This window comes from Aquarana catesbeiana, linkage group LG11, assembly GCF_042186555.1.
Source record: "Aquarana catesbeiana isolate 2022-GZ linkage group LG11, ASM4218655v1, whole genome shotgun sequence".
In the NCBI taxonomy this organism is placed as follows: Eukaryota; Metazoa; Chordata; class Amphibia; order Anura; family Ranidae; genus Aquarana; species Aquarana catesbeiana.
Window position 1 is genome coordinate 205,910,555 of NC_133334.1, and position 21,973 is coordinate 205,932,527.

The following is a 21,973-nucleotide window of genomic DNA, read 5'->3' on the forward strand; positions in this document are numbered from 1 at the left end:
AGTTAGCATTCTTTCCTTTTCAAATCTGGATCCTGGGTTTGAATTCCATTTTCTGTTGTTTCTGTGGAGTTTGTAGGTTTTCCTAACGTTTGGGTGGATTTTCTCTTGTTGCTCCTTTCTAAGGTAATAGTATTGCTGCAGTGTAGGCACCTTGTGGTGGCTGCAAATAGATGTGCTATTCTTTAAATTTATCCTTGTGTCCCTATAGATTCAGGGGAATCCTGGGGCCCAGGCTGTACATAGCCTTGACTTCTGCCCATGACAAGGTTATTCCCCACCCTCTCCTGGTGCTAACGCCTATCCCTGCCTGTCTGCTGTCAGTTAAAGTGGCACTAAAGTTCCATTGTCACAAACTGCGAGCAGGTAGGCTCTTTATTGCAGAAGAGACATGCATTATCTCTTCTGCAATAAAATACACCTACCCACCTGCTCGCCATGTTCTTCAGCATGTAAACAGAGCTGTGCATGCGCACCTCAGAGTATATATCAGCACGGTCCCTGTGTGCTGGGATGATTGACTCCTGTGGACGCACAGGAATTATGTTATCCCGCATATACTAATGAAGGCAGCCAAAGTCCTGCACCGAGAAGAAGATGCTGGTGCCGTTGAAGGACGGGCCTGTTAAAGGAAATGTAAGTTTAGCTCCACTTTAATAGAGCCTGTATTATCTACTGAAGTTTTGGCATTTGACAATTGAATAACAGGCATGGAACGGTCCAGGAGTTGCAGCTAAATCGTCACTTTGCCTGAAGTTAAAGCCTAATGTACAGGCAGGTCTAGGGAAGACAGGGAATTATCTGACAGTTAACAGTATTTGAAGGCACCGCAGGGTGCCTGCAGTTTAACACTTTTATAACTTTAGAAATAGGCCAGGTCAGATTTACTTCAATTCCGAAAAACATATACAGGGAGATTAGATTGTAGTCATTTTTGAGGGCAAGGAATAATGTGTGTTGTTCTATGTACTAAGAACCATGTAATATGTCAGCTCTAAACACAGGATGTCTTCAACTTACAAGCCAACCACAATGCTCTATTTTTTTGGGCAACTATGCAGCAAATGAGGTTCGATGTTGATAAAGGTAAAGTTTTGCAGTTGGGGGCTAAAAACATGCATGCATCATATATACTAGGGGGGAGTACAACTGGGGGAATCAATGGTGGGGAAGGCTCTAGGTGTTCTAGATCATAGACATAATAATAGCATGCAATGCCAAGCTGCGATTTCTAAAGCTAGCAAAATATTTTCTTGTATTAAAAGAGGTATGGACTGCAGAGAGAGTGATATCATTTTTGCCCCTTTGCAAATCATTAGTAAGACATCATCTGGAATATGCAATTCAGTTTTTGGCACCAGTTCTCAAAAAAGGTATTGGAGAACTGGGGAAAGTGCAGAGAAGGGCAACCAAACTGATAAGAGGCATGGAGGAGCTCAGCTATGAGGAAAGATTATTTAAACTGAATTTATTCTTCCTTGCGAAGATGCAGGTAACCACTTAAGGACCATAAGGATTTACCCCTTTAATGACCAGGCCATTTTTTGCGATATGGCACTGCCTCACTTTAACTGACAATTGTGCGACACTGTACCCAAACAAAATTGACGTAATTTTTTCCCACAAATAGAGCTTTCTTTTGGTGGTATTTGATCACCTCCGGGGTTTTTATTTTTTGCGCTATAAACCAAAAAAAAAAAAGACAATTCCTGACAGACTCCATGGCAGTCTACGTGTGGGTTAACCCTGCCTCCGCTCCAATGCTATAGGACCCCACTCTCATAAATTTGAGCTCACCACTAGAGACTGCGTTCCTTTTTTGTCCTCCTCATTGGACCTACAAGCAATGCACTTATGTTTACGGATGTCCAATCGATTGAGGTTAATGCCGGGCATACGTTCTTAGCGTTGTCAAGATAGCCCAGGGCCCAGCCTGGGCGAGTGCGTGGCTCCAGGTCTCTTTGTCCAGTGGTGGGGGCGGCCTTTGTATTTCCAGGTGCGGAGGATTGTCTGGCAAGGTCTGAAGACTCCTCCATGGCAGCAGTTTGTGTATTTATTCCCCTTTTTGTTTTCCCTTTATGCGCCCTGTCCCCTTTTTTGTTCCTCTATGGTGCCTGGAACACTCTTGCGTTCCAGGACGCGGCTCCCCTTCCGGGTCACGGCTCCAGTGCACTTCCGCGCATGCGAGATCCTCGGAAAAAAACAAGGCTTGGTTTTGCACATGCGCAGTGCGGCTGGGAACCCAGCGTCCACGCAGGCGCTCTACGGCGGGTCGCCACTGTACAGGCGCAGACCGGACACAGCGGTGACGTCATTACGGCGGGCATATTTAAATCCCTGTGAGCCCCTGTCACATTGGGGATTACTGTGGGTAGTTTGTGGCAGCTTCTCCAGGCATCAGGCTCTCAGGTCAAGGTAAGCTCCAGCCTGGGGCTATGGTGTGGGGGGGCGGAGATGGCTCTTAAAGGGGAAGCTGCACTGCAATTTGTACTCCCCTTTTTTCTCCTAGGACGTGTGGGTGTTCCTACAAGGCTGCAGGATCATCACCTATTCGTCCGCCAGGGTGCCATGGACAGGTCACTGCCTAGGTATGTGGGGTGTGAGGGGGGGGCAGGTCCACGGTTGAATGGACACATCCCCTAATGTCATGCTTTCTACCCTTCTCCTTTTTAGCCCATCCAGGTCAGATCGCCAGTTTACCGTCCAAGACGACAGGGACCTTGCCAGCCTGCAACGTCCACCTTCCTCATCCAGGTCCAGGCGTGACTCTCCGTCTAGGACCCATCAACAGAGGAGATGTTCCCATTTCTCCTCCAGACACCGCAGCCACCGCCAGCCGCTCTGATCGCAGAGCCTGCTGGGGATGTGAGACCCGAGTCCCGGAGGGCAAGTCCTTATGTGACCCTTGTTATGCCAAGGCAGTTGGGGAAAAAGAGGCTGAAAGCCAGCAGATGGAATCATTAGTCAAACGTGTGGTGCAGCAATCCCTCAAGGAGTGGGGTACAACCAACATGCGGAGCCAGTCCACCACTCTATCTGGCTCCCTGGCTGACGAGGCCCAGGAGGATCCGGGCCCATCCCAGCCTTATGATGCTTCTTCCGGGTCTTCGGACAGCGAGTGGGAAGGAGACAAATTTGTTGGAGGCTTTGACTTCGCCCTTGTTTCCCCACTAATTAAGGCGGTTAAAGGGGCCCTTAAGTGGGAAGATCCTTCCGCTCCCCCGGCTAAGCAAAGGAAGTTCTTTAAACACCTGTACCAACTTATCATTGATGAGGAGTGGAGCAAGGTCGATAAGAAGGCTTCTATGTCAAGTAAAACCTCCAGATTGTATCCCTTAAAGGCAGAGGAAGTGAAACATCTGGAAAATACTCCCCTTGTAGACGCAGCACTGATGCGACTGGCCAAACACGTCACTCTTACCTTAGAAGACGCTGTATCCTTCAAGGACAGGCCTGAGAGGAGAATAGACCAAGACCTCAAGAGGATCTACGGGCTAGCCGGTATGGCTTGTAAACCCGCCTTGGCCCTCACGGCCATGTCCAAGGCTATTGAGGCCTGGACAAAGAACGTGGACTCCTTGCTCAGGGGAGTCTCAGAAGAACTGGCCAGGGGTTCGGCAGTCCAGGAATTGAAGCTGGCAGTGTCCTTCCTGGGGGAGGCTTCGATCGACCTTATCCGCCTGCTGGCCCGGACTATGCTGTCCTCGGTCACGGCTAAGCGGGCCCTTTGATTATGCCCTTGGCTCGCCGATCTGGCATCCAAACAAGCCTGGTGTAGGATTCCCTTTGAGGGGCCCTCGTTGTTCGGCAACAGCCTGGACAGTGCCACAGCCTGGGCCACGGGTGGGTAGTTAGGCTTCCTGCCCCAGGATAGGCATCTGCTTGGTCAGAAGAGGCCCTAGCGCAGAAGATGCAGTACTGAGCGGTCGAGGGAGGCACGCTCTTATAGGCCCAGCAGACACTTCAGAAGGAATTGGAGCAGAGGGCAGGCATCCTCCCAAAAGCCCGCTAAAAGCCAGGCGTCCAGTGGACGCGAGCCAGGCCAAGTCATTTTGAGCTTGGGCCCACCCAAGCGGGTCGGTCAGGTGGGGACGGCTTCTCTTCCGGCACGTCTGGGTGGCCTCAATCTTGGACTACTGGACCATCAAGACAGTCTCCTCAGGCCACACATGGTCCTTCACCAGTTCCCCCCCCCCAGATTTATTTCTACCCTGCTACCACTGTCAGAAGAAAAGAAGCAAGTGTTACTGTCCTACGTGGATTCGCTGATAGCACAGGGAGCAGTGGTGCCTGTCCCGAAAGGTGAAGAGTTCCACGGGGTATACTCTCCTCTCTTCTTGGTGCAAAAGAAAAACAGTTCATGGTGCCTTGTGATAGACCTAACTTATCTAAACAAGTTTTTAAAACACGAAAGATTCAAAATGGAGATTCCGTCTACCACCCAACAAGCCGTGCAGCCAGGCGATTGGCTAATCTCAATCGACTTAAAAGATGTCTATTTTCATGTGCCGGTGGCAGAAGAATTCCGCAAATACCTATGATTCAGGGTCGGGCAAGAACATCTACAGTTCACCTGTCTCCCTTTCGGGTTGACAACCTCAACCCGAATCTTTTCCAAAGTTCTTCTGGCCGTGGTGGACCTCATCAGAACAAAAGGAATATGCTTGTCTCGACAACCTTCTGCTACTATCCCAAGACAGGGAGTAGCTGCTGATCCACAGGGAGCAGGTTACCACTACACTGCTCGAATTCGGTTGACTCCTAAACCTGGACAAAAGCCACCTGGATCCAGTCCAGCGCCTGATATACTTAGGGGCCCAGTTTCGACACGGTGGAAAGTACCATCTTTCTTCCAGTAGAGAAGATCCCAGTTATTCGAGAGAGAATTTCACGGGCCTTGAGCTCCTCACATCTGTGGGCCTCACAGTGCCTAAAAATTGTTGGCATGATGGTCTCTACAACCCCCATGGTCAAGTGGTCTCTGTGGAGGTTGCGCCCTTTCTAGACAGGGTTTCTCCAGCAATGGAACTCAGGGGACGGCAATCAATCCATTCACATAACAACAGTGATGAGGAACAGCCTCTTCTGGTGGCTTCAGCGCAAAAATCTGCTCACCTGCCACTCCATTGCCCCGTCTCATGGGTCACAGTCATGACCGATGCCAGCGGTGCTGGATGGGAAGCCCTCTGCAGGTCAGAACTTGCACAAGGCAGGTGGGATGCCCATCTTCATAACCCAGGCTCAAACGTCCTGGAACTATGGACAGCCTGGTGTGCCATTCAATCCTTCACTCATCTCCTGAAAGGGAAATACGTTTTATTGAGAATGGACAACACCACAGCGGTCTCCTATGTGAAGAGGCAAGGGGGCACTCGGAGCGCCACCATACTCCAGGAAGTCGAGCCCATCATGTCCTGGGCTCAGAAAAATCTGGCCAATATTTCAGCAGTCTTCATCCCTGGAGTCCAGAACGTCCAAGCGGACTTCCTATCCTGCACACAGTTAGACAACGAGTGGTCCCTTCCTGTGCAGACGTTCGAATGGATCCTGTCCTTGGGAGTCAATCCTAAAGTTGATCTATTTGCATTCCCCTGCAACTTCAAGATCAAGAAGTACACTCGAGGCCGCTGCAGCCAGGCCTTCGGAATGGATGCCCTGACAGATCGTGGAGCTTCAACTGTGCATATGCTTTTCCCCCCACTCCCGATCATCCTCAGGTTTTTACGGAGACTTTGAGCGGAAGCTGTCCATGTGGTGGTCATAGCGCCTTACTGGCCGAACAGGCCATGGTTTCCCCTCCTGACCCAGCTCAGCTTCTGGGACCCGCTGCCTCTGCCTCTCAGACTGGACCTTCTTTCTCAGGGGCAGTACTGCACCCTTGCCCGGAATTACTGAGACTGATGGTCTGGTTCTTGAAAGGGAGAGGCTGGAATCTCTCGGGTGTGCATCAAGAGTGATTTCCACCCTCATGAGCTTGAGAAAGGCGAGCACGAATAAGGTCTATGGGAGAATATGAGCCAAGTCTGTCGAATTCTCATCTTCTACAGGCAGATAATTCAGAGATCCAGGAATCCAAGATATTCTCAGCTTCCTTCAATACAGACTAGATCTGTCTCTATCCATCAGCTCCCCCAGGGTCCAAGTCTCAGCCTTGTTGGCCTTCTCCGGGAACATCATGGGCCATTCACCCTCTAATCCGGCAGTTTTTCCATGGGGTGACAAGACTCAGGCCCCAAAGAAGATCAATCTTCCCCTTGTTCTCGACTTACTGTCTGGTCTCAGTACCGCAGGATCGGCTCCACTCTCTATCAAAGACCTTTCCGCAAAAGTCGCCTTCCTAGTTGCCATCACTTTGGCCAAAAGGGTTTCTGAGATCGGGTCCTTGGGTCACGAAGAACCATTCCTGACTTTTTTCCCTGATCGGGTGGTCCTCATTCCTATGCTCGGCTCAAACCTGAAAGTTACTTCAGTGTTCCATAAGAACCAAGAAATTGTCCTACCTACATTCAGGGCCCTGGGGTCCACTGAAGTTCACCCCCTGGATGTAGGCAAAATACTGAAGGAATACCTACAAGCTACTTCCTCCTCTAGACGTTCCGACTACTTGTTTATCTTGCACTCCGGCAACAACAGAGGGAAGAGAGCTTCGACCAGAAGCGGCCTGGATCGTCCAATCCATCCAGCAGGCTTATAGGGCTAAGGGCTTGGCTCCTCCAGAGGCGGTGACGGCACATTCCACCAGGGGCATGGCGGCTTCGTGGGCAGCGGCCTGGCATGTGGCTCCAGACATCATCTGCAAAGTAGCCTCATGGACCTCCATTAATACCTTTATGTCACAATTCTGCAAACCTGCTTCGCTATCTTCTGTGAACTTTGGTTTAAGAATCCTGTCATTTGACGGGCCAAATTAAATTTCTTTTGATCAGCATACCCACCTGTGTGGTCTGGCTATTTATTTCCCACACGTAGACTCCCATGGAGTGTGTCAGGAAAACAGAAAATGTATTATCAAATACTTACCGTAATTTTCCTTTCATGATGGGCTCAATGGCAGACAGAGTTCCCACCCATCGGTCAAGAGTTGGCTAGTTACGGAACACAGTCTCTAGCGGTGAGTTAAAATTTATGGGAGTGGGGTTCTGTAGCATTGGAGAGGAGGCGGGGTTAACCCACACGTAGACTGCCAAATTTCTTCCTCAGTTTAGGCCAATATGAATTCTTCTACATATTTTTGGTAAAAAAAATTGAGCATATATCTATTGGTTTGCGCAAAAGTTATAGTGTCTACAAAATAGGGGATAGATTTATGGCATTATTATTTATTTATTTTGTTACTAGTAATGGCGGCGATCTGCGATTTTTAGCGGGACTGCGATATTGCGGTGGACAGATCAGACACTTTTGACACTTTTTTGGGACCAGTGATATCTATACAGTGATCAGCGCTATAAAAATGCACTGATTATTATATAAATGTCACTGGCAGGGAGGGGGTTAACACCAGGGGCAATCAAAGGGTTAAACATGTTCCCTGGGAGGTGTTTTTAACTGTATGGGGGCTGGGCTGACTGGAGGAGGAGAGATCGCTGTTCCTAATCAATAAGAATAGACAAACACTCTCGGCTCCCCTGTCAGAACGGGGATCTGCCTTGTTTACCTAGGCAGATCTCCGTTCTGCCTCTGTGTGGAGCAATCACGGGTGGCCGACAGCCACGCCGTGGGCGCAAGCACGTGCCTGTTCTGTTTATTACACGAAACGACGTACAATGACTCAGATTCGCGTAATAGAGCCAACCTGCCACAGTACAACTGCAGCAGCTGGTCTTTAAGTGGTAAAGTGGTTCTAAAAGCAGAAAGTTTTTTTTTAACGAATGCATTCTGTGCAATAAGGTAAAAATCCTTCTGCATGCAGCTTCCCTGCCAGCCCCCCTTATACTTACCTGAGCCTGATCATCCAGCAATGTCCATGAGAGCAGAGTCTCTCTCAGCTCTCTCTCCTCATTGGCTGAGACACAGCAGCGGAAGCCATTGGCTCCCACTGCTGTCAATCACAGCCAGTGATAAGAGATTGGGGGGCGGGGCCAGGCACACAGATACACAGAGCAGGGCTCAGGAGCGAGCAAGTGGCTTGCTATGGTGGCCACTCGGTGAGGGAGGGGCCAGGAGTACTGGCAGGGGACCCGAAAAGAGGAGTGCAAAACATGTTTATTATTTAAAAAAAATAAAATCTAAACCTTTACAATCACTTTAATTAGGTATATGACCAACATGCATAAGTACATAAGTGGTCCATATGGTAAACTTGGTGTAGAGTTACTCACTTTCAGGCCATTACAGAGGACAAGGGGGCACAATTTACATCTGGAGAAAAAAAAAAGATTTAACCTTCACATACAGAAAGGCTTCTTCACAGTAAGAGCTGTGAAAATGTGGAATAGACTCCCTCACAAACTAGTTCTGGCCAGCTCAGTAGGTTGCTTTACAAAAGAGCTGCATTCCTAAATGCATAAAATATAACTGAATACTAACTTTAAGGGCCGGTTCACACGGGGGCGACTTGTCAGGCGACCTAGCCGCCTGACAAGTCGCCTCCCGTTCTGTACAATGGAACCGTTCTAATCGGAGCGACGCAAGTCGCTCCGACTTAGAAGAAAGGTTCCTGTACTACTTTGGGGGCGACTTGCATAGACTTCTATACAGAAGTCGTCTTGCAAGTCGCCGCGGCAGTCGTGTGCAGGTCGCCTCGGTGAGGCGACCTGCAAGTCGTGCCGCTTCTAATGTGAACCGGCGCTTAGAGGTAGTAATACCAGGGGTAGTTGATCCAGTGAATATCTGATTGCCTCTTCGGGGATCAGGAAGGAGTTTTTTTTTCTCCCACTGGAGTGAATTGGACTATGCTTTATTGGAGTTTTTTTTCTTTCTTCTTTTCCTTCCTCTGGACCAACTATGGTATATACAGTAATTACAACATGTTCCTATACCCAAATGAATGCTTAGTGGTACCACATCCCAATAATATTTAAGTAAGAAAACCACAAGGGGACAAAGGGGAGCTAGGACATTCCAAATAACAAAGTAAATAGACAAAAATATATATATAATATATATATATATATATATATATATATATATATATATATATATATATATATATATATATATATATATATATATATATATATTAGAACATTAAAAAGCTACAACGAGCTATAAAGGTATTGCAAACATAGAAAAAAATCATAAAAGCATGTAGAAATGATACTATATGCTGGGTGTACAGTCTTGGAACCATAAACTATTCTTATCTACATCAATACATGAGGGAACTCCAACATGTTTCAACTTGTAGGTCTTCCTCAGGGGGTTATACGTTGGTTCTCTGAGATAATTTCGGCAATAAATACATATATCAGTATGTCTCATAACACAATAGTAGAAAAACAATAGAGGATCATTCACAAGAGCACATGATTAAGCATTTAAGTAATTTACATCCAATGTTGTCACATACAAAGAAGCCACAAGGCATGAATATGGTTGAATGTCTCCAGAGGGCACTCCTCCAAGAGTCCACAAAAAGCACAAGGGATAAGGAAGATCCTTCAGGGGGTATAATATATCTGTTATAGTTCAAATAAAAACAACAGTATTTGGGCATAGATGAGATTCTAAACTTTAATTTAGAATTTAATTTACATGTTAGATCATGTTTAATCGTGTGCTCCTGTTAATGATCCTGTGTATAACTCTGAAATGCACATTTGTTTTCAGTTTTTTGTTAAACTATACTTTTTTTCCACCTCTGGCAGTTTTACGCTTACCTTTGTACCATTTCAGGTTATTCACTGGACTTGAACTGTTTTGTTTTTATTTGTGAGTGTGTATGTTTTTTTAACCGGTTCCCGAACGCCTCGCATACATATACTGCGGCACAATGGCACCGCTGCGCGAATCCCCGTATATATACAGGGTTCCTTTAAGAGCTGCCAGAGGCCGCATTCGCCCGCTGCATGGTGGGGGGACCTGATGCGATCGCGTGCACGGGGATTTGTGTGTGTGTGTAAACAAACAAATCCCTGTGCTGTCAGAGGAGAGGAGACATATTGTTTGTGCCTAGTAAGTAGGAACAGCGAAATGTCTCCTCTCCTAATCAGTCCTATCCCCATACAGTTAGAACACACTGAGGGAACACACAGTTAACCCCTTGATCTCCCCCTAGTGTTAACCCCTTCCTTACCAGTGTCATTTACACAGTAATCGGTGCATTTTAATAGCACTGATCGCTGTATAAATGTCAATGGTCCTAAAAATGTCTCAAAAGTGTCCGATCTGTCTGCCGCAATGTTGCAATACCGTTAAAAATCGCAGATCACCGCCATTACTAGTAAACAAAAAAAAATAATAATAAAAATGCCATAAAAATGCCGTAAATCTTTCCCATAGTTTGTAGACGCTATAAATTTTGCGCAAACCAATCAATATACCCTTTTTGCAATTTTATTTTACCAAAAATATGTAGAAGAATATATATTGGCCTAAACTGATGAAGAAATTTGTTTTTTAAAAAAATTTTGGGGATATTTAAAATAGCAAAAGTAAAAAATATTGTTTTATTTTCAAAATTGTCGCTCTTTTTTCGTGTATATCGCAAAAAATAAAAACCGCAGAGGTGATCGAATAGCACCAAAAGAGAGCTCTATTTGTGGGGGAAAAAAGACGCAAATTTTGTTTGGATACAGCATTGCATGACCGCGCAATTACCAGTTTAAGCGATGCAGTGCCAAATTGTAAAAAGTGCTCTGGTCAGAAAGGGGATAAAACCTTCCGGGGCTGAAGTGGTCAATGGTAGATGGGCTAGTGTCTTTTTTCAACCTGACTAACTATATAAATAGATAATAGAAAAAAAAAACAACAAAAGAAAAAACTGCCCTGACCACATATACTGCACAGTATTTCATAATATCCTGTTCTGGTTTTACTTTTTTAGTTCAGCAAAATACATTGGTATGTCACACAGCAGAGAAGTCTCCATAGGACAAGTCAGTACCAACGTACTTACTCCCTTTTTTTTAGTTTAAAATACAAATAACAATTTAAATTTTTTGTTTTTGTTTTTTTGTGAATTTAGGCACTGAAGAGGGTGAAGAACATAAACGGTAACTATTTAAACACTCTATGTGACTGCTTAATTTTATTTATATAATCTACTTTATGCTTTCAGCTTTTTTCTGTGTTGGGGCCTGAAACAAGAACATTTTTTGCTGACACTATCAAAAATTTAGTTACAGAAACAGGCTGATCATATTAATGCCATATGTAAACTAGATTTAGGACCCTGTTTCTGGTTCAGTTATGCTGATTTGGAGAGCTATGCCTAAAATAACATTAGAAACAGATTTCTGTGTTTGCCTTAATGCCCAAAGCATTGACTTCTCATAATATCCATAGCAATGCTGCCCCTACTTAGGGTAGAGCTCAGGGGTGAATTTTGTTCCCCAAAATAAAATGATAAGCCATTGACTTTGGAAAACACTGCTTTTTACATGGTACAGTTAATAGGTGATATTTATTCAGAAAATCACATCATAACCAATCATAAAAAGTGTCACAATCCTTTAAATCAGTGACATTGTGGGTATTTGTAGCATTTGTCCCATTACTGAATCTGATTAGTTGTTTAAAGTTACTTTTTTTCAATATTTATCGTTTCTGATTTTCAGTAAATGCTGAAGAGTTACAGTCTGATTCTCTGAATAATTAGTCTGACATACTTCCAATAGTCGCACAATGACTGTACCATCATATGAATTTTTTTTAAATGCATATTTAAAACACAACTATGTTGCTGTAGACCTAATCTAGAGTGCTTCTGGCAGTTGCTGTAGAAAAGAATACATGTCGACTGTAAATAAAATCAGCAGGCTTTTTTTTGTTCTTTTTTTAAGCCCAACTCCAGGCAACTAAAAAAAAAATTAACCCTTGTTGTGCCTGCCTTGCAAGGGTTAATTGCTTGTTTAGAGCCAGAGGAACAAAAAGGTTTACTAAAGCCTAGTACACATTGTTGGGCTACTTTGGGCGGTTCAATAAAAACCGTCTAACATTCATCCTGTGTGCATGGCAGCCGGGCCGACAGATGCTGACCATTTGGCCTGCTTCTGTCAGACGAGCATCCCGGAAAACCAGCAGCTGACCGGCTCTCGATCAGAAGTGTTCTGCTCGGGGGGGGGGGGGGAGCGCCCCCCTGTCAGAACACAATAGCGCAGCAGAGGAGACCGAACGAACAAAAAAATAACTGGTGGTGTGTACTAGGCTTTACCCGACACTGCTAAACCGATTCCTGCAGCTTCTTCTCCCCAATGCTCCAGCAGTCGAGGGTTCTGGCATAACCAAGGCTAAAGCAGGGTCTGTAGCTAGCCCTGCACTGGACCTGTTGATGACGAGGGACAGTCCACTACCAAATTTTGGTGGAACGCCATCTGCCAGAAGAGTGGAGGATCAGCTAAGTAAAAGTGTTTCTCCTCTCCCCTATACAATGAAAGCTATTAACACTTGCAATATGGGCACAACCCCACTACAAAGGACCATTTAACATTTTCCCGCAGTAGAGCGTTATCTTTTGAAGCTTTTTAAATAACGGTTGTTGTCTTAACAAATCTCATATTTGTACTTTAAAATGTCTAGTTCATACATTTTAAGTCTAAATTTTCCATGGGCTATTCTGTCATGTGTTATATGTTTTCAGTCAGAACTGCACTAAAAACAATATGTATTTTTATGGATACTTTACATCAGTTGCATTCTTCCATACACTGTAATTCATACATTTTACTGCCTATTTTTATGTCCTTATTTATCATAATTTCTGAATAAATATATATGAGTGATGATGTTGACCATGATGACTCTTGCTTTACAGACATATAAAAAATGGGCTCAGCCTGTAATATAGGTAAGTTTATAAATTATTATAATTATATAACGGGCTTTATTTATCAGTGGCCTCCAAACTGCGGCTCTTTGCTTGCCTTTATCTGGTCTTTGCTGCCCCATTCCTCACACTGATACAAGACACTATTCCTCCTACTAACACAAACAATGAGGCACCATTTTTCCGCTGACACCAATTTTTCCTCCTACCTCCACTATTCAATGATGGGGCACTATTCCTTTCACTGACACAGACAATAGGGCATCATTTCTCCCAGCAACACCATTGATGGACACTATTCCTCCATCTGTCGCCAATGATGGGGCATTATGCTTCCTACTGGTCCCAACAATGGGACATATTCCTCCAATTCACACCAAGGACGGGTTGAACTATTCCTTACACTGAAACCAATGATGGGGCACTATTGCTCCTCCTACTGACTACAGGTGCTGTGCAATTTTTTACTGACCACCAAGCCCGAGGCATTGTTTTTTCGCCCTGATGATGAGGCATTTTCTGCTCCCACTGGCCACAGTCTAAAGAACAATAAACTATTCCTTTGTTTAGAAAGTTTGGAGACTCCCTACACTACATATTAGCCTTTCTTTTTTTCTTTTTTTTTTTGCAAGGCATAAAGCCATGTACAAAGTGCATTGATAAAAAGCAACAAATCTAACTTTTTTTGTTTGGTCTGAATTTTGACTAGTGAAATCTGTTTGGTTGCTGCACTTTGCCCATAAGTAGTGGCGGAATTACCAGGGTCGCACCAGTCGCATTTGCGACTGGGCTCTCGGGTTCCGCCACTGTAGGGGGGCCCACCGCCTGGGAGATAGTACAGTAGTGTACACTCACGATGTACACTACAGTCATTCACAGGGAGTGCGCTCCGCCCATCCTCTCCGGCCGATCTGCCCATCCTCTCCAGCCGCTCCGCCCATCCTCTCCGGCAGCTCCGCCCATCCTCCCCGAGCGCACTCATGGGCACACTGCACAGGCTCCGCCCATCCTCTTCACCCATCCTCTCATCCTGCACTCAGGGGCACAGTCCCCGCCCGCTTCGCCCATCTTCTCCGCCCATACTCTCCGCCTACACTCACAGGCCCCGCCCATCCTCTCTGCCCAAGCAAGACCCAGCAAGGGGGGGAAACCAAATGATCTGCAAGTAAGTGGCACCCATCCCTCTATATCAACCACCACTACCACCACTACTGCCACTGATACCCCCCCCACACCCCCACCACCACTACTGCCACTGATCCCCACACCACCACTACTGCCACTGATACCCTCCCACACCACCACCACCACCACTACTGCCATTGATCCCCACACCACCACCACCACCACCACTACTGCCACTGATTCCCACACCACCACCAATACTGATCCCCACACCACCACTACTGCCACTGATCTCCACACCACCACTACTACCACTGATCCCCACACTACCACCACTGCTACTACGGCCACTGATCCCCACACCACCACTACTGCCACTGATACCCCCCACACCACCACCACCACTACTGCAACTGATCCCCACACCACCACTACTGCCACTGAAATCCCCCCACACCACCACCACTACTACCACTGATCCCCACACTACCACCACCGCTACTACTGCCACTGATCCCCACACCACCACTACTGCCACTGATACCCCCCACACCACAACCACCACTACTGCCACTGATCCCCACACCACCACTACTGCCAATGATACCACCACCACCACTACTGCCACTGATCCCCACACCACCACTACTGCCACTGATACCCCCCACACCACCACTACTGCCACTGATCCCCACACCACCACCACTACTGCCACTGATCCCCACACCACCACCACTACTGCCACTGATCCCCACACCACCACTACTGCCACTGATACCCCCCACACCACCACCACCACTACTGCCACTGATACCCCCCACACCACCACCACTACTGACACTGATAACCTGATACCACCACCACTACTGCCACTGATCCCCCACACCACCACCACTACTGCCACTGATACCCTGATACCACCACCATCACTACTGCCACTGATCCCCACACCACCACTACTGCCACTGATACCCCCCACACCACCACCACCACTACTGCCACTGATCCCCCACACCACCATCACTACTGCCACTGATACCCTAATACAACCACCACCACTACTGCCACTAATCCCCCACACCACCACTACTGCCACTGATATCCTTAACCCCCCTACACCACCACAACCACTGCTGCCACTGATCCACCCCACCATGACCACTACTGCCAGTGATCCCATCCTTGCCACTGATACCATTCCCCTCCCCACCACTCATCCCATCCCACCCCCCAACCACCACCCTCGCCATGGATCCCATCCTCCCACCATCGCTGCCACTCATTTCATCCAATGCCCACCACCACTGCCACTCATCACATCCAATCCCCCCTTCCACTACCACTCATCCCATCCCACCCTCCTCCAACCATCACCCTTTCCACTGATCCCATTCCCCCCACCACCTCTGCCACTCATCCCTTTCAATCCCCCCTACCACTGATCCCACCCCCCAATTACAACCCTTGCCACTGACCCCATCCCCCCTCACCGCTGCCACTCATTGCATCCCCCTATCACCACCGCTGCCACTGATCCTATCCCTCCCCAACCACCACTGATCCCATCCCCCACCAACACCACTGCCACTCATTCCAGGCGCGTAACTACAGGGGTCACAATTGCAATAGCACACATGTTGCCCCTGAACACCTGGATGGGGGGCATTTAGAGGAACAAATCCCCTCCATTTTTCTGTTACAGCCACTAAAAATCTGCTTCTCCTCCTCTCCCTCTGATAGGCATTCAGTGGCTGCAGGAGGAAAATGGAGGGGATTTGTTCCCCCTCCTATCCAGGTCCTGCTGCCCCTGGGATCAGTGGGAAGGGCCCTGGCTGGAGGTCAGGGAGGGCCCTCCATGGTTTCTTGCACCGGGGCCCTGAAGGTTCTAGTTACAGCACTGCCCATAAGTATAATTACTTGGAAAAAAGTTGTTAAAGTAGACCTTGCAGTGGATCAATAAACATAACCAGCATTAGAAACAGAGTAGAGTGGAGCCATGTTATAACCCATTTCAAGTTTTTATTTTTTGTCTAATCTCTCCACTGAGGGCTTTTCTACTCTCTTCCTGTCCTGTTGACACTCTGGCTTGATTTACTAAAGGCAAATAGGCTGTTTTTTATACAAGTTGCACCTTGCAAGGGAAGTTTCACTTTGCAAAGAATAGCTAATGATCTGCAAGGAAAATAAAATAAAAAATGAAGTCAGAAGAGCTTCACCTCATTCACTAAGCTCTGGGGCAAACTCCTTCTCAATGTGCAAAGTCCTTTGCAAAGTGAACAACCTATCTGTCTTTAGTAAATCAACTCTTCTGCGTGACTAGGTCTCATTTGAACAGGAAGTGAAAAAACCTGCAACAAGAAAAGCTTAATAAGGATTTTAACCCTTTCCTACTCTATCCACAGAAAAAAAAAATCTTAGGGGTTGACTTTGGTCTTTTATTCTTGTGTTTGATCCATTTGTTTACCTATATCTACTACTACATCTCTCTGAAAACGTAACTCTATTTATTTTCTAGGTCTACAAATATTTTCATTGATAATCTGGATTGGTTTAAGCATAGCTATGATTGTCATGGGTAAGGAAATATTTTTTTTTGATCTGGAACTGCTCTGGGTATTTTTTTTGTGTATATGTGGCCAAATTGCAGGACTACATTGATTACTAATTTGTATGTAAAACAATGATGATAACGATTAAAGTGGTAGTAAACTGTGCAAAAAAACAAAGCAAAAAACTGGTCCTCCTGCAGGTTTAAGCCACAATTTGCTAGTGAGCATCTCATACTAGCACATTATGACAGACTTGCCTATAAAAAAGATCCCTCTAGCTGCACCTGTCAGCACTGACAGGGATTCCATCTTCATAGCACTCTCAATGGACGGCATATATGTGCAATGAGCATGCGCCGGTGACATCACTCGCTGCTACACATTGGAAAATCTCCTAAACAGTGCACATTTAGGACCTTATTACTGTACTTCCAGGTAAGCTTTAATATAGGAAAAGGAAGAAAAGTGGCGGCACTTCCAGGAATAAAAACAACTCCTTTAGGCTAGGTTCACACTATTGCGATGCAGGAACTAGCACGATTCCATTGCGGGTTCCAGCATTGCATGTCTCTGGCAGGCAGTTCACACTGCCCTACGTGAACCACTGCGGGTGTCAATACAAAGTTAATGACACCCCCAGATCGGTTCTCAGATCGCAGTTCAAACTGTCAAATGGTGCACGAATCGGATCGCATAAGTGTGAACAGACATGACATGCCATGTTGAAATTTCAGTGACCAGTATGAGAGAGTAGGAGTGATAACACCAAATTTAACACACCTGCTCCCCATTCACACCTGAGACCTTGTAACACTAACGAGTCACATGACTCCGGGGAGGGAAAATGGCTAATTGGGTCCAATTTGGACATGTTCACTTAGCCTCGGTTCACACCAGAGGCGGCACGACTTGCAGGTCGCCTCAGCGAGGCGACCTGCACACGACTGCCCGGGCGACTTGCATAACGACTTCTGTATAGAAGTCTATGCAAGTCGCCCCAAGTCGCCCCCGAAGTCGTACAGGAACCTTTTTCTAAGTCGGAGCGACTTGCGTCGCTCCCCTTAGAACGGTTCCATTGTACTGAACGGGACGCTACTTGTCAGGCGACCTAGGTCGCCTGACAAGTCGTCCCAGTGTGAACCGAGGCTTAGGGGTGTAGTCATTTTTGTTGCCAGCGGTTTAGACATTAATGGCTGTGTGTTGAGTTATTTTAAGGGGACAGCAAATTTACACTGTTATACAAGCTGCACACTCACTACTTTACATTGTAGCAAAAGTGTCATTTCTTCAGTGTTGTCACATGAAAAGATTTAATAAAATATTTACAAAAATGTGTACTCACTTTTGTGAGATACTGTATATGGCAGAACGATACCAGACAGAAAAAAATATCAGACAGAAAAAAAACACGTCTAGTATAATCAACATACAATCAAATTATGTCAATATGTTAATATGGACCTACATAATCCTATGATGATATATATATATATATATATATATATATACACACATAGGTGTGTGCCTATTGCATTAGGGTGTGCACCCCAAAGCTCAAACACACTCTACTGATCACTCACTGTGTTCATTTAGAAAAGAAAGGGGTCGGTAAATTACATATTTACCGACCACTTTCCCCACTCATCCTAAAACATCCCCCTGTGTGTGCCCGCAGCAGCAGTCATTGGGAAAGGAGGAAAGCCGGTAGCACTGTGGGGGAAATAGGGGGAATCTATGCTGCACAGAGTGCGCACAACTATATAGATATAGATATATATGTTCCCCCCTAAATATAGAGATCCCAACTGGGTCCAGACCAATTGTGGGTAAACCACTACATATGTGTACGTACAGTATATAGTGGGCAAAGACCAGAACATCACCAACCCTGGCCAAACATAAAAAAATATATAATATAAGATACTTAAGAAGGGGAAATGTGGGAGTAGTGTGATGTCCTAAACATGTGGGACAGGGTATAAACGCAGGAGGGAGGTGCAGGATCATTCCAAATAATGGGGCACGTCCCACTCAAAATTCAGGCTAGACAGAATGCGGGTGTGTAGATAGAAGATCCCAAACCCCTCCCTCTTGCATAGTAGCCTAAACATGCATACCTGGTGTTACAATTTAGGAAATATTTTAAATTAAAGGACTTGTTCTTAGTACTTGATGTACTACTTCCCCTCCAAGAATATGGGGACAACAAGGGCAATCCCCGGCACCACATTTATAATTTCCTTTAGGGTACTTTCACATTGAGGCGGCAGGTCCGTTAGCGGTAAAGCGATGCTAGTTTTAGCGTCACTTTACCATCATTTCAGCTGCGCTTTTCTGCCGAAGAAAGGGTTAAAAGCGGTCATGTTGCAGCGCTTCTGAAGCGCTTTACAGGTGCTTCAGAAGCACTGCCCTTCATTTCAATGAGCAGGGGTGGTGTAGGAGCGCTATATACAGCGCTCCCACACCGTCCCAAAGATGCTGCTTGCAGGATTTTTTTTCCCGTCTCGCAAGCGCACTGCCCAAGTGTGAAAGCACTTTGGCGTTCACACTGGGGAGGCATGAGAGGCGCTTTTCAGGCACTTTACAGGTGCTATTTATAGCGCTAAAATGCCTGAAAAGCACCTCAGTGTTACATAGTTACATAGTAGGTGAGGTTGAAAAAAGACACAAGTCCATCAAGTCCAACCTATGTGTGTGATTATATGTCAGTATTACCTTGTATATCCCTGTATGTTGTGATCATTCAGGTGCTTATCTAATAGTTTCTTGAAACTATCAAAACTATCCTTGCCGCTCTTACAGTAAAGAACCCTCTATGTAGTTTAAGGTTAAACCTTTTTTCTAATTTTAATGAGTGGCCACATGTCTTGTTAAACTCCCTTCCGCTAAAAAGCTTTATACCTATTGTGGGGTCACCAGTATGGTATTTGTAAATTGAAATCATATCCCTTCTCAAGCGTCTCTTCTGCAGAGAGAATAAGTTCAGTACTCGCAACCTTTCCTCATAACTAATATCCTCCAGACCCTTTATTAGCTTTTTTGCCCTTCTTTGTACTCGCTCCATTTCCAGTACATCCTTCCTGAGGACTGGTGCCCAGAACTGGACAGCATACTCTAGGTGCGGCCGGACCAGAGTCTTGTAGAGCGGGAGAATTATCGTTTTATCTCTGGAATTAATCCCCTTTTGAATGCATGCCAATTTTCTGTTTGCTTTGTCAGCAGCAGCTTGGCATTGCATGCCATTGCTGAGCCTATCATCTACTAGGACCCCCAGGTTCTTTTCCATCCTAGATTCCCCCAGAGGTTCTCCCCCCAGTGTATAGATTGCATTCATATTTTTGCCACCCAAATGCATGATTTAACAATTTTCTACATTGAACCTCATTTGCCATGTAGTTGCCCACCCCATTAATTTGTTCAGCTCTTTTTACAAGGTTTCCACATCCTGCGGAGAAGTTATTGCCCTGCTTAGCTTAGTATCGTCCGCAAATACAGAGATTGAACTGTTTACCCCATCCTCCAGGTCGTTTATGAACAAATTAAACAGGATTGGTCCCAGCACAGAACCATGGTGGACCCCACTACCCACCTCTGACCATTCCGAGTACTCCCCATTTATTACCACCCTCTGAACTCGCCCTTGTAGCCAGTTTTAAATCCATGTACTCACCCTACGGTCCATGCCAACAGACCTTATTTTGTACAGTAAACATTTATGGGGAACTGTGTCAAATGCTTTTGCAAAATCCAGATACACCACGTCTACGGGCCTTCCTTTATCTTGATGGCAACTCACCTCCTTATAGAAGATTAATAGATTGGTTTGGCAAGAACGATTCTTCATGAATCCATGCTGATTACTGCTAATGATACTGTTCTCTTTACTAAAATCTTGTATATAGTCCCTTATCATCCCCCCCAAGAGTTTTCATACTATTGATGTTAGGCTAACTGGTCTGTAATTCCCAGGGATATATTTTGGGCCCTTTTTAAATATTGGTGCTACATTGGCTTTTCTCCAATCAGCTGGTACCATTCCAGTCAGTAGACTGTCAGTAGAAATTAGGAACAATGGTCTGGCAATTACTTGACTGAGTTCCCTAAGCACCCTCGGGTGCAAGCCATCTGGTCCCGGTGATTTATTAATGTTAAGTTTCCCAAGTCTAATTTTAATTCTGTCCTCTGTTAACCATGGAGGGGCTTGCTGTGATGTGTCATGAGGATAAACACTGCATTTTTGGTTACTGAAGCCCCCCGATTCCCTTGTGAAGACTGAGGAGAAGAATAAATTCAATACCTTCGCCATCTCCCCATCCTTTGTAACCAGATGTTCTTCCTCATACTTTATGGAGCCAATATGGTCTGTCCGCCCTTTTTTACTGTTTACATACTTAAAGAATTTCTTGGGATTTTTTTTGCTCTCCTACGCTATGTGTCTTTCATGTTCTATCTTAGCCGTCCTTATTGCACCCTTACATTTCTTGTTGCATTCTTTATAAAGTCTGAATGCTGATGATGAGCCCTCATCCTTGTATTTTTTGAAGGCCTTCTCCTTTGCTTTTATATGCAGTTTTACATGGGAGTTAAGTCATCCAGGACTTTTGTTCGCTCTTTTAAATTTATTACCCAATGGGATGCATTGGCTAATGCCCTTATTTAATATGCTCTTAAAGCAAACCCATCTCTCCTCCGTGTTCTTTGTTCCTAAGATTTTATCCCAATTTATGCCTTCTAGCAAGGTTCGTAGTTTAGGGAAGTTGGCTCTTTTGAAATTCAGTGTCTTTATATTCCCCTTATGTTTCCTATTTGTGTGATTTATACTGAAGCCAATTGACCTATGATCGCTGTTACCTAAATTGTCCCATATTTCCACATCCGTGATCAGGTCTGTATTGTTGGCAATCAGTAGATCCAGTAACGCTTTATTTCTAGTTGATGCGTCTACCATCTGACCCATAAAATTGTCCTGCAAGACATTTAGGAACTGGCGATCCTTAGATGACTGCGTGGTTCTCTCCGCCCAGTCTATGTCTGGATAAATAAAATCCCCCATTATGATAACACTTCCAATCCTTGCTGCTAATCCAAATTGTGATAGGAGATCTGTCTCCCCTTCCTCCCTCAGGTTAGGGGGCCTATAACATACTCCCAGTATTTTTTTCCCCTTAGCTTCATCCCTTTGGAGCTCTACCCATAAGGATTCCACCTCCTCCTTAGCTCCCTTAGTGATGTCATCTCTCACACTAACTTGTACATTATTCTTGATATATAGACATACCCCTCCCCCTTTTTTACCCTCTCTATCCTTGCGATAAAGGGTAAACCCTTGAATGGTTGCCAGACAATCATGGGAGCTGTTGAATCAGGTCTCTGA

The 21,973-nt window shown here is 45.6% G+C and overlaps 2 protein-coding genes across 3 annotated transcripts in view; one reads left to right on the plus strand and one right to left on the minus strand.

The window, feature by feature from the left end:
• The window catches only part of SART1 (spliceosome associated factor 1, recruiter of U4/U6.U5 tri-snRNP), a 301,899-nt gene that overhangs the window by 229,503 nt on the left and 50,423 nt on the right, over positions 1–21,973 (minus strand). The gene's annotated exons all lie outside the window — the stretch shown is intronic.
• LOC141112388 (transmembrane protein 272-like) overlaps positions 10,961–21,973 on the plus strand; it is a 44,394-nt gene continuing 33,381 nt past the window's right edge. Inside the window, exons 1-4 of the mRNA XM_073605186.1 lie at positions 10,961–11,036; positions 11,126–11,153; positions 12,914–12,946; positions 16,566–16,625. Of these exons, the coding sequence (XP_073461287.1) occupies positions 12,925–12,946; positions 16,566–16,625 (82 nt within the window). The 5' untranslated portion in view covers positions 10,961–11,036; positions 11,126–11,153; positions 12,914–12,924. The remainder of the gene's footprint in view (positions 11,037–11,125; positions 11,154–12,913; positions 12,947–16,565; positions 16,626–21,973) is intronic.